Genomic DNA, 15,675 nt, shown 5'->3' on the forward strand with positions numbered 1-15,675 from the left:
CCCTCCCTCCTTCCTTCCTTCCTTCCTTCCTTCCTTCCTTCCTTCCTTCCTTCCTTTTTATTATAGCTTTCAAAGTGTTTGTGATGTCTTATTTCTTTGTAGTTAAAGTTTACTTTCCCCACCGTGATGGCTGGGCTTTTTGTTAGTTTTCTTTTGCTTATGTCAATTCAACACAAACTAGGGTCATCTGAGAAGGAAGACTCTTAGTGGAGAAAACATTTCCATAGGTTGGCCTGTAGGGGAGTGTGTGTGGGCTGATTGTACTATACTTTCGCAGAACAATGGGTTATTGCCAGGATTAAATATGTTTAGGACAGGCTCTCATGAATACCAGCTTAGAAATTATAAACATTTTTTTCATAGTTAAATAAAGTTTATTCTAAAGTATAAAGAGGATCTGTAGAACCCCAGAGTCCATAGTGCACATCACTTAACTCCTCTTGAACGCTCAGTTTGAATGCTCCCATTATGTATTATTCTTAGTAATGGCAGTATACATTTAAATAATTCCAAGTAGGAAACCATTTAAAAGGTATTTTAAAAATAATTTTAATTGATTCCAAAGCCAATTTTGTCTTACTTTTAATCCCACAGAGCCAGATTCCTACTGTCTTTTTATGAAACTCAATCGTTTGCATGAATTCTAACCTTTTTTTTTGAGATTATAACTACACCATTTAGCCCTTCCCTATCTTCCCTCCAAACCCTCCCACATACTTTCCCCACTCTCTTTCAGATTTATGGCTTTTTTCACTAATTGTTATCCCATGTATAAATATATATATGCATATATACATATATATGCATATATATATATTCTTACATATAACCTATTCATTATGTTGATGTTATTAGGAGACAGAGTCTCACAGTAAACTCCCTGATCCTCTGGCTCTGATGACCTTTCACCCCTTTTTCCACAGTGTTTCCTGAGCCTTGAGTATGGGAGTAACAAACACTATTCTTTATCAAATAGAATTTCCCTGTCACCCAATGATGCTATATCCGACACATTTCCAAAGGATCGTGTGTCCTACAAGAGATACTTGTGAAGCCGTGTTTATACTGTTCTGTTTGAAGTGGCAAGGAAATGGATATCCAGGTTAGGTCCATTTCCAGTGAGAATTCATCTTTAAGCTGTTGGTTAGGAAAGCATATTGTTACTTCACATACGTGTAAAGCCCCTAATTCTGGCTTACTGTAGGTTTCATTCCATTGTATAAGTGAACATATTTCTTGTATGACTTGTATCCTTTAAGGTTTTTATGACTTTATCACAGGATCGGATTTGTCCTGGAGAATGTTCTGTAGAGTTTGCTTTTGTTGGATGGAGCATTCTGTTGGTGTAGCTTCAAGTTTGTCTGTGGTGCTATTCCAAGCTTTCTTTCCTTATTGGTTTTTTATTTGCTCTATAATTATTGGAAGTGATGTCTTGAAATTGTCAGTAATGACAGTTTCACGATCATATTTCTGTCCACTCTCCCAGTCTTTGATGCACTTTAGAGACTGTCTCTAACATTTAGGTGTGCAAATGTTTACAGTAGCTATAGTTTCCTGGCATATTAACCCTGCTGTATCTTGTCTTTCCTTTTGACTAGGATCTCATTCTGTAGCTCAAGCTATTAACTCATTCTACAGCCCAGGATAGCAACAATTTTTTTTCCCTTAGCTTCCCAAGTGCAGAGATTATAGGGAGAAGCCACCGGCCTAACTCTAACTTTTTATCTGTAACAAGTTTGCCTTAAGCTCTGTTTTGTCTGGTTCTAGCTTAACTTCACCCTCACTTTGGGTAATTGTTTTATTGGATTAGAAGTCTTCCTCATCTCACCAACTGTAGCACTTGGGATGTGTTATTTCATAGCCCTTGGCCTTGCTGAGCAACCTCTTCATTTTATTGAAAAGTTCTGTGTGTCCTGATTCACTAGGGTCCTTCCTGCTATTTTTCAGGATGCTCTGTCATTCAGATATTTGATTGTGCTGCATTTGGGATCATGTGTCTGTGCTTTCTGCCTTCTGCAGTTCACTGAGCTTCATGGATGGGTCTGCGAGTGTCTTCTTCACATTTGGGGAGTTTTAGGCTTTCTGTCTTCAAATAATCTTTTCTCTTCATTCTTCCTCCCCTCATGGGAATTTTACAGCACAGGTATGCACTTGCTTGATGGTGCTTTTTCAGGCCTTCATTTTTGTTGATATTGTTTGTTTGTTTGTTTTGTATTTTAAGGTAGGTAGTTCATTTGTCAAGTTCTCTGGTTTTCCATCAGATCAAATACTTTTTCAAGTTCTCTCAAATGTTTATTTTAACTAATATTCTTTCAACTCCAGAAATCCTACTTAAAAAAAAAAACAACAAAATTTTTATGTCTGTATTCTCTATTTGGCATGACTTATTTTTATGCTTTCCCTAGTCTTCTAGAGAAGGCTTCCTTTAATCCTGGATCTATTTAAAGTAGATCATTTAGGATCTTTAGCAAGTTCAGCATCAGGGCTTTCTTAGGAACAGTTTTTGTATCTACAACGTACATTAGTTACTTATTTAGCTGTATGTCACACAGACATTTATTGAAGAGTGGACATTTTAAATGATGTGATATGGTAGTCTATGCATCCTGTTGCTTCCTTCCTCAGAGCATATTGCTTCTACTTCTTGCCTAGTGGCTTTTATGGGCTAAGTCTGAAAAGTCAGTATTTATTGTTAGGTTCAGCCACTGAAGTACCTGATCACCTTGGTGCTCAGTTAATGATGGGACCGAGATTATGTTAGGTGCATTGGATCAGAAAGTCTCAGCCTTTACCAACAGGCACTTGGAGCATGTTGGAGCACATTGGAGCATGCCACTAGCAGTGTGGTGGAGAGTTTACAGCTTTGGCTTTCCCTTCACTTCATATGTGTGTCGAGCCTCAACATCAGCTGGGGGGAGGGGTTAGAGCCTTCTCTGACCCTTCCTGCACATGCTGGCAGCTCTGTTAAATGGATGATGCTCCAAGGGCTAACACACGAGGTTTGCAGAGCCCCCTGTGGGCAGCTTATTCCCCAGCCTTCCCTTTAAATGTGTGACCAGTTTCTCATTTGCTTCAGCTATCATTCCTGCCTTAACCTCAACAGTATCCATTACTGACAGGTCTGAAGATTACTTATTTTAAAACATTTTTATTTATTCTTGGAAAATGTTACATGTATCATGTATGCCATGTATCTTAATCATATCCAGCTCCCAGTCCCCATTCCAGTTTCCCCATCCCAGACCCTTCCCAATGCATCTCCCAAACAATTTCATGTCTTCTTTTTAAATGTTTATTTTTAACCCCTGACTCCAAGTAGAGCTGCATATATGTGTGCATAGTATAAGGTCATCCATTGGGCATGGCGTGCCAGTGGCCACACCTCTCCTAAGTACAGCGACTCTCCCTCCCTACTTCCAAAGTGAGGGCTGGGCCATCGGAGCACTGCCCCTACCCATGGTGGAATTTTACCTTAGTTCATGTGTACAACATCCATGTCTTGTTCAAAAGACAGCATTCTCGCGCACACACGCACGCACGCACGAACACGCACACACATTTAGTCTCTCTTCAGTGATGTACCCTGTTCCCTAAGCCTTTGGGTGATATTTTATTCACAACAGGGACTTGCTATATAGACCTGGGTTGGCCTGGTGCTATATCCTAAGCTGACCTCAAACTTACGGCAATCCTCCTGCCTCAAACTCCCAGGTGCTGAGATCTATGTGTGAAGTACTATGCCCACCAGTTTTGCATGGGTCTTTTCAATAGCAGTCCGGGGACGTTAATAGTGATGAGAACTGACTCAGATTAAATAGACACCAGCAGGTTACACAATGACGGTTCTCTGGCAGTGGCTTTGGGAGTTACTGTCTTCTCTGCCCACTGCCACACTGTGCTGGTGAGTCTGTCCTGTCCCTTCTATCCTCTTTCACACTGAGCTGGAAGGTCAGTGGGGTAAGGTAAATTAAAACAGCACAGGTTGGTGCTTATTGACATCCAGGAGGGTTTTGGTCAGTTCCGATGCTCTGGCAAAGTTAATAAATTGGTGTTTGCCACTATCTACCAACATTTTCATGCTTTAATGGAGGAATAGCAGGGTCTCACTCCATCTCTCCCATTGACATCATACTCGTCTTAAAACACCAACAGCGGCACTGTTTATTAATAGCCATAATATCGACAAGAGGATTTGTAAAGCCCTGTCTAGCCATGCTGTTCTCACTTCATTTGTACACATTGCTGACATGCGGACTTCTGCTTTGGAGGCAACCATGGCCTGACTTTACTCGTGTGTACTTTTGTTACTTTATTGTATTGTGTCTTTTGCCCTTTATAGTGAAGCTTAAAGGATCAATATTGATCATGTTCTCTGCTTTAAGAATTCATGAATTCATAGATATCTGAGTTTTTAACTTTGCTAACATAACAAACGTTTCCTCTTGCACTCTAAGAATGTAATTCATGCTTAAAAATTCCAAATTTTTATACTATTGTTTACTATCAAAGACAGTACTTTATACCTCAAGCCATTTCCAATGGGTCATATAAATTATATCCTATCAACAAAATATCTATTTCTTTGCAGCCTAATATCAATGAAATGTACTTAAAATTATTAATGAAGTTTAACAACTTTTATATATTCTTCATTTCATGCAGAATTCCTAATTTTTCACTGTTGTCTTAAAAGGAGCTGCATCTACCTCATGAAGAGTTGTTGATTAGTTTTTCTATGTTGTAAAAAGTCACCATGAAGATTATCATTCAGGAATATGTGACGTTGAAGGCGCTTGTAGACTGTTTTCTTTAACATTAACTTGTGTCTTCATCTTTGTCACAAGTATTAAAGTACTGAGTGACATCTTTTGGTTTTGGCAATAAAGCTAGAAATCTTAATGTTTCTTAGATGCTGGTAAAATCATGGCTCTCACATAGTCACTGAAAACTATCTTTTTTATATAATTTTTTTCTTAGGTATTTTCTTATTTTACATTTCAAATGCTATCCCAAAAGTCCCCCATACCCCCCCCCCAGTCCCCTACCCACCCACTCCCACTTCTTGACCCTGGTGTTCCCCTGTACTGGGACATATAAAGTTTGCAAGACCAAGGGGTGTCTCTTCCCAATGATGGCCGACTAGGCCATCTTCTGATACATACGCAGCTAGAGACATACGCTCTGGGGGTACTCGTTAGTTCATATTGTTGTTCCACCAATAGGGTTACAGACCCCTTTAGCTCCTTGGGTACTTTCTCTAGCTCCTCCACTGGGGGCCCTGTGATCCATCCAATAGCTGACTGTGAGCATCCACTTTTGTGTTTGCCAGGCACTGGCATAGCCTCACAAGNGACAGCTATATNAGGGTCCTTTCAGCAAAACCTTGCTAGCATATGCAATGGTGTCTGTGTTTGGAGGCTGATTATGGAATGGATCCCCGGGTGTGGCAGTCTCTAGATGGTCCATCCTTTCATCTCAGCTCCAAACTTTGTCTCTATAACTCCTTCTGAAAACTATCTTTTAGCATTAGCTACAGTTTAAAGCACCACAGCCTTTTCTCGGCATATTGGATAGTATGACGCTTTGTTTATTGAGAGAAATGTGTTCTGAATGCTACATAAAGGGTGGACAGAAAAGATTTTAGCATTGCCACCATAAAGGGCTCAAGGTTTCTTATTCTGTGATGTACAAATAAAAAATGGAAATAGGCATCTTTCTACATATCTACAGCATTGTGCTTTCCTGAGAACCTGATTGATGGTATTTTTTGTTTTTCTTTTTCTCAGTTTAAGACCAACCCTCCAGCTGTGAATTTCGAGCTAACGGGAGAGACAGATGGTATATTTAAGATAGAAAAGGATGGACTTCTGTATCACACAAGAGCCCTGGACAGAGAAACAAGAGCGGTTCATCATCTGCAGGTGAGCTGAGACAGTGGGATGACACTCAGTGGGATGACACTCAGTGGGATGACATGCAGTGGGACAACACACAGTGGTATGACACACAGGCTTCTGTAGCACGCTCAGTTCCAGAATCCCCTGGGACCTTTATCCCTTGCTAAGAAGGGGACAAAACTGCAGTCCTCATATGACCTCCATCCCTCCCTTCTTCACTTCCTCCCTTGTTACCTCCCTCCCTCTCTCCTTCCTTCCCTCCCTTCTCCTCTTTCCCCTTTCCTTTTCCCCTCATTCTCCTCACCTCTTTGAAACCGACTACAGAGGGCTTTTTGACCATAGTAATCCAATTTACATGAGCAAACTCCTCAGTTGGCTGTACTCATTTGGGTACTGGGGCTGAAGCCCAGCACTGTGCTCCTGGTGTGCCCTGGTGCTTGGTGTGTGTGCCTCACACCCACTATGAAGGCAGTATCAATGCTGTGCAGAGCCACTGAGGCCCCAGAATGCAGAAGGAACTCATGGTCCTACTGGAAGTGCTCTTCCTTTCCGTTTCCCCATAGCTTCCTAGTAGGTTTCTGAATAGCTAGAAGGGCAGAGCGCTAACTGAAAAAGAGCAAGCTGAAAGCATCTTATCTGTCACTTTCCGCCATGGGCTCTGTAGATTGACCACTGTGCCAGCTCTGAGGAGTCATAATACACCATCACATGAGTAATGTTCTGCATCCAGTACCCTGAACATCTAGAAAGCTACTGCCATCATCAGGGTAGCTTAACTGATTGGACCCTTATTTTAGCAGTATATAATTTGGACTTTTGTGGGTTCTTCATCTCCTGCAGTCACCAGGTCATTGGTCTTTTGAGTTTTAAGTTCCTATAAGTGACTTTTGGGCATGTATCTTAAGTCCAGAGTCACAAGGTAGCTTTCTTTTCTTCAACAACAGCTTGCAGCCTTGGATTCTCGTGGAGCTATAGTGGACGGTCCAGTCCCCATCATCATAGAAGTCAAGGACATCAATGACAACAGACCCACGTTTCTCCAGTCAAAATATGAAGGCTCCGTGAGGCAGAACTCTCGCCCAGGTAGAACAGTCAGTCTGAGTATGTCTGTGGGGTGGTGAAAGACTGGAATTGTGTGGCTGGCAGTTGTCACTATAGCTCCACAAGACTGACTATCTAATGTAAATTTCATAGCGATCTGAATGCTGTTTTATTGTGCCAATTGTTCTGGACCAAAGTCTCTCATCCTTGGTCCTGTTTAGTCTTGGGTACTGTGGGATGTTTGGAAATATCTCAGACCTCTATCTATGAGATGCCAGGGACACTCCTGTCTCTAAACTGTGTCAATAAAAAATGTCTCTAGGAGATCTAGAGAGAAGGCTTAGCAAGAGCCTTTCTCTCTTCAGAGGATCTGAGTTCAGTTCCGAGCACTCTTGCTGAGCGTCTCATAAATTGCCTGTGACTTTGGCTTTAAGGAATTCATTGTTTTGTTTTTGTTTTGTTTTGTTTTTGTTTTTTGTTGTTGTTTTTTTGCCTCTGTGAACACCCACATTTGTGTGCCCATACTCCTCCCCCCAATTAAAAATGAAGCAAATCATTGAAAGAGTCTCTAGATCTTGAGAAATGTACAGTGTAAGTCAAAATTATGGTTCTTTAGTGAACTTTCAGTAAATACCACACATCTTGAGAACACCCAAGGACTGTCTGGAAAGACGAGCTTGCTCCCCCATATCCTTGTGGGATTCTTAGAGTTACCGTTGGCTCCTTTCCTTATTGCTGTTCCCCAGCTGTGGCCTGGGCCTTCTCTATGCTGACCTACTCTCTATTTCTAGATCCTTGATCTTTCCATCAACTTATATCAAGGAATCATTTGTGTTATTCAACCCTTTTCTTTTCTCAGTCTCCAGTAGACAAGTAACCATTCAGGGGTGGCTGCACTGTCCCTGTCCCTTGTCCCTAGTGGCATCCTGGTCAGTGTTTAGTAGCTGCTTCTCCTGTGGTGAGTGGGAAGAGGTGTGGTTTGTTCCCTCTGCAAGCTTTCATGGTATAACTATTTACCATGGCCTATTTCAAATTACCAGTGATATTAATACATGACTTTATAGACTTTGGGTCCGGTTGGCTTTAGTATATGGTGTTTTTATTTGCATGCTTTTCTTGTAATCAAATTTATACAAACTTTAGAAAAATAACTGACTGAAAAATTTCTGGAAATTCAAAATTGTGCTCTCACAAGGTAAGTCCAGTGTAGCACTGGCTAACATCTTAGAAAGTAAAACACTCGGGCGGTGGTGGCGCACGCCTTTAATCCCAGCACTTGGGAGGCAGAGGCAGGCGGATTTCTGAGTTCGAGGCCAGCCTGGTCTACAAAGTGAGTTCCAGGACAGCCAGGGCTATACAGAGAAACGCTGTCTCGAAAAAAAAAAAAAAAAGAAAGTAAAACACTGACTTAGTAAATAATTTAAAGAGCACAGAGTGTTTAATGGAAAGTATATTTTTCAAGACAAAAATAGTTTAATGAGAAAAATGACATCATTTGAATCTTTGCAAGTTTCTTTAATGTCTGGATGAATAAAAACAATTGGGATAAAGGTCTGGATCCATGGTGTTCCCACATGCTATTTTTGTTGAAGTAGTATGTGATGAAAATTAGTCTCACATAGATCTGTAGTTTAGGAAATGAGGAATATTTTAATAGCATTTTCAGGTATTATGGACATTCTTTGATACATAACCAAAACTTGAAAAATGCATTTTTCTTGCAGATGGTAGCAATATAATAATGGTATATTTTGTACTATTTTACTTTAAAATCCACTAAATTATCTTGTTCTTAAATGGACCTTTTCTAGATGTGATTTCAAACACCATAACTTTTTGAAATATGTCTGGGGACTCCTATAGGAAACGAAATAAAGATTAATTTTCCCAGTTAGGAACTGAGGCAATTTCTTCCACTCTCTCTGCATCTCCTGAGGCAGACGTGGATACAGATGCTTTAAGTTTCAACTCTCTTCTGCGTATGCTTTGTCACCAGGAAAGCCTTTCATGTATGTCAATGCCACAGATCTGGATGATCCGGCTACTCCCAATGGCCAGCTTTTTTATCAAATTGTCATCCAACTTCCCAAAATCAACAATGATATGTACTTTCAAATCAACAACAAAACAGGGGCAATATCGCTTACCCCAGAAGGTGAGTCAAGGCAAGCCCTCACAAGCCTCAGCCAGAGGAAGGTCTGTCACCTGTGGGCACATGTCTTTTCTCCTTCTCCTCCCCTACTTCTATAGGATCCCAGGAATTGGATCCAGTGAAGAATCCTTCCTACAGCCTGGTGGTCTCGGTGAAGGACATGGGGGGCCAGAATGAGAATTCCTTCAGTGATACCGCATCTGTAGATATTTCTGTTAGAGAGAACATCTGGAAAGCACCAGAACCTGTGGAGATTAGAGAAAACTTGACTGATCCTCACCCCATCAAAATCACTCAGGTAGTGTCCAAGTGACATTTATTGCTAGTTCAGACCCATACTTTGATATGTAGAGACCTATTTTTGTGGTCTTCACTAATTGTTTTACTAGATAGATTTTGCATCATATAATTGCAAAGTAAACTAAGTAATCTCCAAAGATTATCATCACAAGCATAAAACTTGGCCCATGTGCCCACGCTCGCACGCACACACACACACACACACACACACACACACACACACACACACACACACCACACACTTTATTGTGGTGTTTTATTGTTTTCATCCAGCAGTGTGAAATATAGCTGCTTTATAGTAGGTTGAATGGCATGTGGTATACCATAAATATATGTTGTTAGTAATAATATCAGAGAAACCAGGCCTTGTCTATTTATCAGGCCTTACTTTTGAATATTTTTTGTTGTTGTTTGGAGGCTAACTCTAGGGGTCAGTAGTCATTTTTATTTCTGAGATCTTTCAGCCTTTAATATTTGAGGGGTACACCTCATCATGTGTCTCAACTAAATGAATGAATGAATGAATGAATGAGTCTAAGTCAGTTGTTCTCAACCTGTGGGCTGTGACCCCTTTGGGGGTTGAATGACCCTTTCATAGGGGTCACATCGGATATCCTGCTTATCAGATATTTACATTGCAATCTATAGCAGTAGCAAAATTACAGCTATTTAAGTAATAATAAGAATAATTTTATGGTTGGGGTCACCAAAACATGAGGAATTGAATTAAAGGGTCTCAGCATTAGGAAGGTTTAGAGCTACCTCTTTAAGGAATCCTTTATTGCTCTGGATTCATCTTAATTTTGGATTCTAGAAGCTCATCATACATCATATGAAGTGCCTTTTTCTTGATAAATTGATGTTATACCCAGTCAGAGTTCTAGAAGAAAACAACCTGTGGGCTCTTTGTGAGTTTGTAAAGGTTGCTTTAAGGAAGAAAGAATTCCCTTGTCTGCTTTTAAGGTGAGTTTAGGTTGAGAATTTTAAATATGTTACTCAGTTGCCTTAAGAAACTGCTCATATGCAGACAGAGTTGTGAGAAATTCCAAAGTGAGAATATAGAAGCTGTTGATCACCTTTCAGTCTGTTAATTCTTGTGTCTATCCCACCACTCGCTTTGGCTGTGCAGGTGCAGTGGAATGACCCAGGGGCCCAGTATTCCTTAGTCAACAAGGAGAAGCTGTCGCCGTTCCCATTCTCGATCGACCAAGAAGGAAATATTTATGTGACTCAGCCCTTGGACCGGGAGGAAAAGAACTCAGTGAGTGAGACGGGATGTTCTGTGGGCCACAAGACAAATCCTATGTCTACTTACAATTGAGGACAAATTAATTGTAAATTATTAAAAAAAATAGAACAAACCTGTGTTCCAGATCCTGGATGTTTGTGCATTTTCAAAGACACAGTGATTCGATAATTTTCCCACAAGTGTAGCCAACATACTTAGAACGGAGAATTGAGGGGGGAGTGAGTATATCTGTGGGATGATGAAATTCACTTCCCCCCCTCGTTTCTCAGTTCTAAACATGTTGACACTAAGGTGAGAGATGGTTAGCAAAACAGTTATTTTCCTCCACCTGTTAAAGTGACAGTGAAGGCATCTTCTTACCTTTGACCTTCACATTGCAGCATGTTTTCTTTGCAACTGCCAAGGATGAGAATGGAAAACCACTTGCATATCCACTGGAAATTTATGTGAAAGTTATTGACATTAATGACAACCCACCAACATGTCTGTCTCCAGTGACTGTATTTGAAGTCCAGGAGAATGAACCATTGGGTAAGAAATGAGAGCTGTTTGATGTCATGAACCTGTCTTCCTCAGCTGCTCCTGTGATCCCTTTCTAGCCTCTGGAGGGTCAGGTAGACCTATTCTGCAGTCCATTTGTCCTTGTCTAGAACAGCACAGAGGTTGAAGGTATCATGAAAGTCATATAGGTACAAAGCTTTGGAATGAACACTGTCTCTGGTCCTCTTAAGTTTGATGCTTTTATAACTGACACCACCACCACTGTTTCAATGACAGTCACTGCAGAGCAGCATCTTGTGTACAAGTCCTGAAGGGTCCTTGTTGCAAGATTTTCCCTTCAGATATCTTATCATGCTTCTAAACAACATACTTTCAAGAGATAAAACCTCATCCAGCATGCTAAAGAACTTGATCCTTTACATCCACAGCCAGATATCCCACAATAAGTAGATAATACCAAGTTCAATGTAACCCTGTGGTTCCCATTTGAGGAAGCCAAAGATAACAGAAAAACCTGGCAAGTGAAGTTAAGCCTCAAGCATGCTTGTCCTTTTGATCTTTCTATGTTTGAGAAGAATGTATCTCCTGATAGCTTTACATTTGTATAGGGACGACACTGTAAGAATGTTAATGACTTGGGGGGGGGCACGGGGGGGGGCGGGGGGGTTGTCTCTCTCCTGGATTTGAAGCTTTTGTCTATTTCCATCTCAGAGGTGAGCCCATTGAGTAGGCTGATGTGTCTTTTGTGTTTGGGCTATGTACTTTTTAAGCTTGTGAGATCAGCATCTTTGTGGTCCCCATGGGTAGGGCCTACCCATCTAGGGATGGACATTTTCTTTGATCCTTCTGCTCTGGCTGCAACCCAGCTTTGACACAGCAACTGCTTTCCTGGTGGCTTGGTGGGTTTTCCTCCCATGTGATCATTCTTTGCCTCCTGGTGTTAGGGTGTCACACAGAGGTTGACACAGTGCAGAGGTGTGTCCTGCACTGGTGTTCTTCATTTTATTTATCTCAATTCCTGCTTCATCAAGGAAGGGTTAAATCATAACTTGAAAGATTTCAGTAGATATAAGGGATGAAGTCACAGGGACAGTTGTATAATAGAGTAATTATATAACAGCCATTAACATTTGTGACATTATGTTTCACTGAAATTGGGGCTGGCCCGTGGTGCTGAATGAAGGTGGAGAAATCTTTCAGGACCTTTCTAGATGATACTGCAAGCCTCTTCATATTGGGCTGTCCATATGCTATATTTGTTATGTATTGCTACATAACAAATTGACCTCAAATTTAGCAGTTTAAAATGGCAAACTCTCATTACACCAGTTTCTGTGAATCAGGAATCTGATTGCAGTTCAATTTGGGCCTCTGATTCAGAGGGATGGGGAGAAGGAGGGAGAGGAAGAGAGAAGCAACATGGCGGCCCCAGTGTTTCTGCAATCTGTTTTTGGAAGTGACACTTGTGCCACATTCATCTCATCAGGATTGAGTCACTAGGCTCCACTCACAATTGAAAGTCAGACGTCACGGAGCATGGGTACCAGAAGATGGGGAGTGCCCTTTGGAGGCTGCTTATTTCACTTAGGATAGTGCCGTTTTCTTAGCCTGGTGAAGTCACTGTTAGTAGAGTAAAATGCTCAGGATCTCAATTTGCTCTCTGTTTTTCGAGATGCAAGAATTCACTTTGGAAAAGTACTTCATGAATTCTTTAAAGGAAGAAAAATTCTATTCAACTTGATATGTTTCCATATGCAGCTTGTGGGAGGTATAGGCAATGCATCTCCTTCTTGAGGGCTTGCTGCTTAGCTAGGTATAAAAAACATACACAAGTAGAAATGTTAACACACAAAGCACTGGTTCGTTCCTCTTTAGTTTATACTGTCCTCTTTAGGAAAAAGAGGAAAAGAAAAGCTTCCTCAATTATGATGCATTTAGAAAGAAGCAGCTGCTGTTACATGAGTACAAATTCCAAATGGCTCTGAGCCACATGCCCCATGGGTGGAGATATATATATGGAGAGAGAGAGAGAAAGAGAGAGAGAGAGAGAGAGACACACATACACACAGAGACACAGAGAGACAGAGAGAGATAGAGAGAGACAGAGAGACAGAGAGAGACAGAGAGAAAGAGAGAGAGACAGAGAGACAGAGAGAGACAGGAGAGACAGACATAGTGATAGAGATAGAGATAGAGATAGAGATAGAGATAGAGATAGAGATAGAGATAGAGATAGAGATAGAGATAGAGATAGAGATATTTCTTCCCTTTTCCATCCTTTAAAATTCAACCCCTGTAAGAGTCTGTATAAGGCCTTGACTGCAAACTGATATAAATGAAGAGTGTAATTCAGTTCAAATAGTGGCATCTGAATAAATCTCAGGTGGGATTCTGACTGCATGAAAGGAAACCCAAACTTTCCATTTTATAGATCTGGATGACCACAGATTCTATCAGAACTTGCTCAAAGTTGGTAGGACACAGAATCACATCCACTGACCTCAGGACCTCCTGGGCCAAAAAACACACAGACACAGTATACATATGGCCATGGCATGTGGTGTGTGTGTGTGTGTGTGTGTGTGTGTGTGTGTGTGCATGTGTGTGTGTACGTGTGCGTGTGTGACTATTCTTTATGTGTTGTCTTTGAGTGGAGTCAGTCTCTACAGTTGTTCACAAAGCTCTCACAAGTAGCCCAGGATTGGCTTCTTCTAGTTTAGCTGTGCCATTTGTCCAGTGTGTTAGTGTCTTGGGGCTATAGTAATAAAGCACCAGAAATGTGAACTTCTCAGTTCTGCTGATGGGGAATCTGAAATTATGGTGACAGGATCTTGTGGGAGAGCCTGTTGCCTCTTCTGACTCTGACTTAAGCTAGCTGCTGACAACAGTCTGCAGATCTCTTTCTTCCTCTTCTTCTTAACCTCCCTCTGTGTTTCCACATCCTCTCTTTGTGTGTGGATGATCTCACCCCAGTAATGTAGCTGCTTATATCTCTGATAACCCTATTTTCAAATAGGGCCCCCCACCAAGATTGGAGGTGGATGTAGATTCCTTTGGGTGGGTGAGGAGCAGGAGCTACACCATGCTAAACTGTCACTCTCCACCAAATCTGTAAGTCAATGTCCTAGCTCCTTGTGTGGGGTAAATTGTTCTTCCTCCCCAGCTCATAGGATAAAGTTCTAAGTCTTGGTACTTCAGAATATGGCTATACAGATGTAGATGTTTTAAAGAGGAAATTGGGTAGGATGAGTGTTGGGTAGGATGTGGGACTGGGTAGGATGTGGGACTGGGTAGGATGAGTGCTGGGTAGGATGTGGGACTGGGTAGGATGTGGGACTGGGTAGGATGTGGGACTGGGTAGGATGAGTGCTGGGTAGGATGTGGGACTGGGTAGGATGTAGGGCTGGGTAGGATGAGGGACTGGGTAGGATGTGGAACTTGGTAGGATGAGGGACTGGGTAGGATGTGGAACTGGGTAGAATGAGGGACTGGGTAGGATGTGGAACTGGGTAGGATGTTGGACTGGGTAGGATGTAGGGCTGGGTAGGATGTGGGCTGGGTAGGATGAGGGACTGGGTAGGATGTGGAACTGGGTAGGATGTAGGGCTGGGTAGGATGTGGGACTGGGTAGGATGTGGTACTGGGTAGGATGAGTGCTGGGTAGGATGTAGGGCTGGGTAGGATGTGGAACTGGGCAGGATGTTGGACTGGGTAGGATGTAGGGCTGGGTAGGATGTGGGCTGGGTAGGATGAGGGACTGGGTAGGATGTGGAACTGGGTAGGATGTGGGACTGGGTAGGATGTGGGACAGGGTAGGATGTGGGACAGGGTAGGATGTGGAACTGGGTAGGATGCAGGGCTGGGAAGGATGTAGGGCTGGGCAGGATGTAGGGTTGGGTAGGATGTGGAACTGGGTAGGATGTGGGACTGGGTAGGATGAAAGATTAGGAAGATAGCTCAGTCAGTACATTTCTTACCTTGCCTCTATAAGGACCTGGGTTAGATCCCCTGATGCATACACAAAGCCAGGCATGGCAGTACATTTGTAATCCCAGTGCTGGGGAGGCAGAGACAGGTAGATTACTAGGGTTCACTGGCCAGACAACTTAAATATACTTAGCAAGATTTTGTAGAGAGAGAGTGCTAGAGACCTTGTTTTAAAAAACTAAATAAAACAAAACAAAGCAAAAACCAAACAACAAGAACAACAAAACCAAACAAAAGGAAAAACAATAAGAAAACAACAACAAAAAAGGTGGGTAGCTTCTACGGAATGCCGCTGAGGTTGCCCTCTGACTCCCACATTCACATGTATGTACGTGTATACCCACAAACACCCAACTGGTGGGCCTTAATCTAATCTGACCAGAGTTCCTAGGATAAATTTGGGTGCTAAGGTACAAAGAGGAGGTTACACAGTGAGGAGGAAGAAATAGCCAGGGAGAGAAGCTTAGAGGAAAGCCGTCTTGTCAACACCTTGATTTCTTTTATATATATATATATATATATATATATATATATATATATATATATAT

At 41.7% G+C, this 15,675-nt stretch overlaps 1 protein-coding gene across 1 annotated transcript in view; it reads left to right on the forward strand.

Moving 5' to 3' along the window:
* Positions 1-15,675, forward strand: part of Cdh17 (cadherin 17) — a 62,516-nt gene that overhangs the window by 18,200 nt on the left and 28,641 nt on the right. Inside the window, exons 4-9 of the mRNA XM_021161068.1 lie at positions 5,787-5,921; positions 6,842-6,980; positions 8,935-9,093; positions 9,189-9,388; positions 10,520-10,651; positions 11,020-11,170. Coding sequence (XP_021016727.1) covers positions 5,787-5,921; positions 6,842-6,980; positions 8,935-9,093; positions 9,189-9,388; positions 10,520-10,651; positions 11,020-11,170 — 916 coding nt within the window. The remainder of the gene's footprint in view (positions 1-5,786; positions 5,922-6,841; positions 6,981-8,934; positions 9,094-9,188; positions 9,389-10,519; positions 10,652-11,019; positions 11,171-15,675) is intronic.

The sequence above is a fragment of the Mus caroli genome, chromosome 4, assembly GCF_900094665.2.
Source record: "Mus caroli chromosome 4, CAROLI_EIJ_v1.1, whole genome shotgun sequence".
Lineage (NCBI taxonomy): Eukaryota > Metazoa > Chordata > Mammalia > Rodentia > Muridae > Mus > Mus caroli.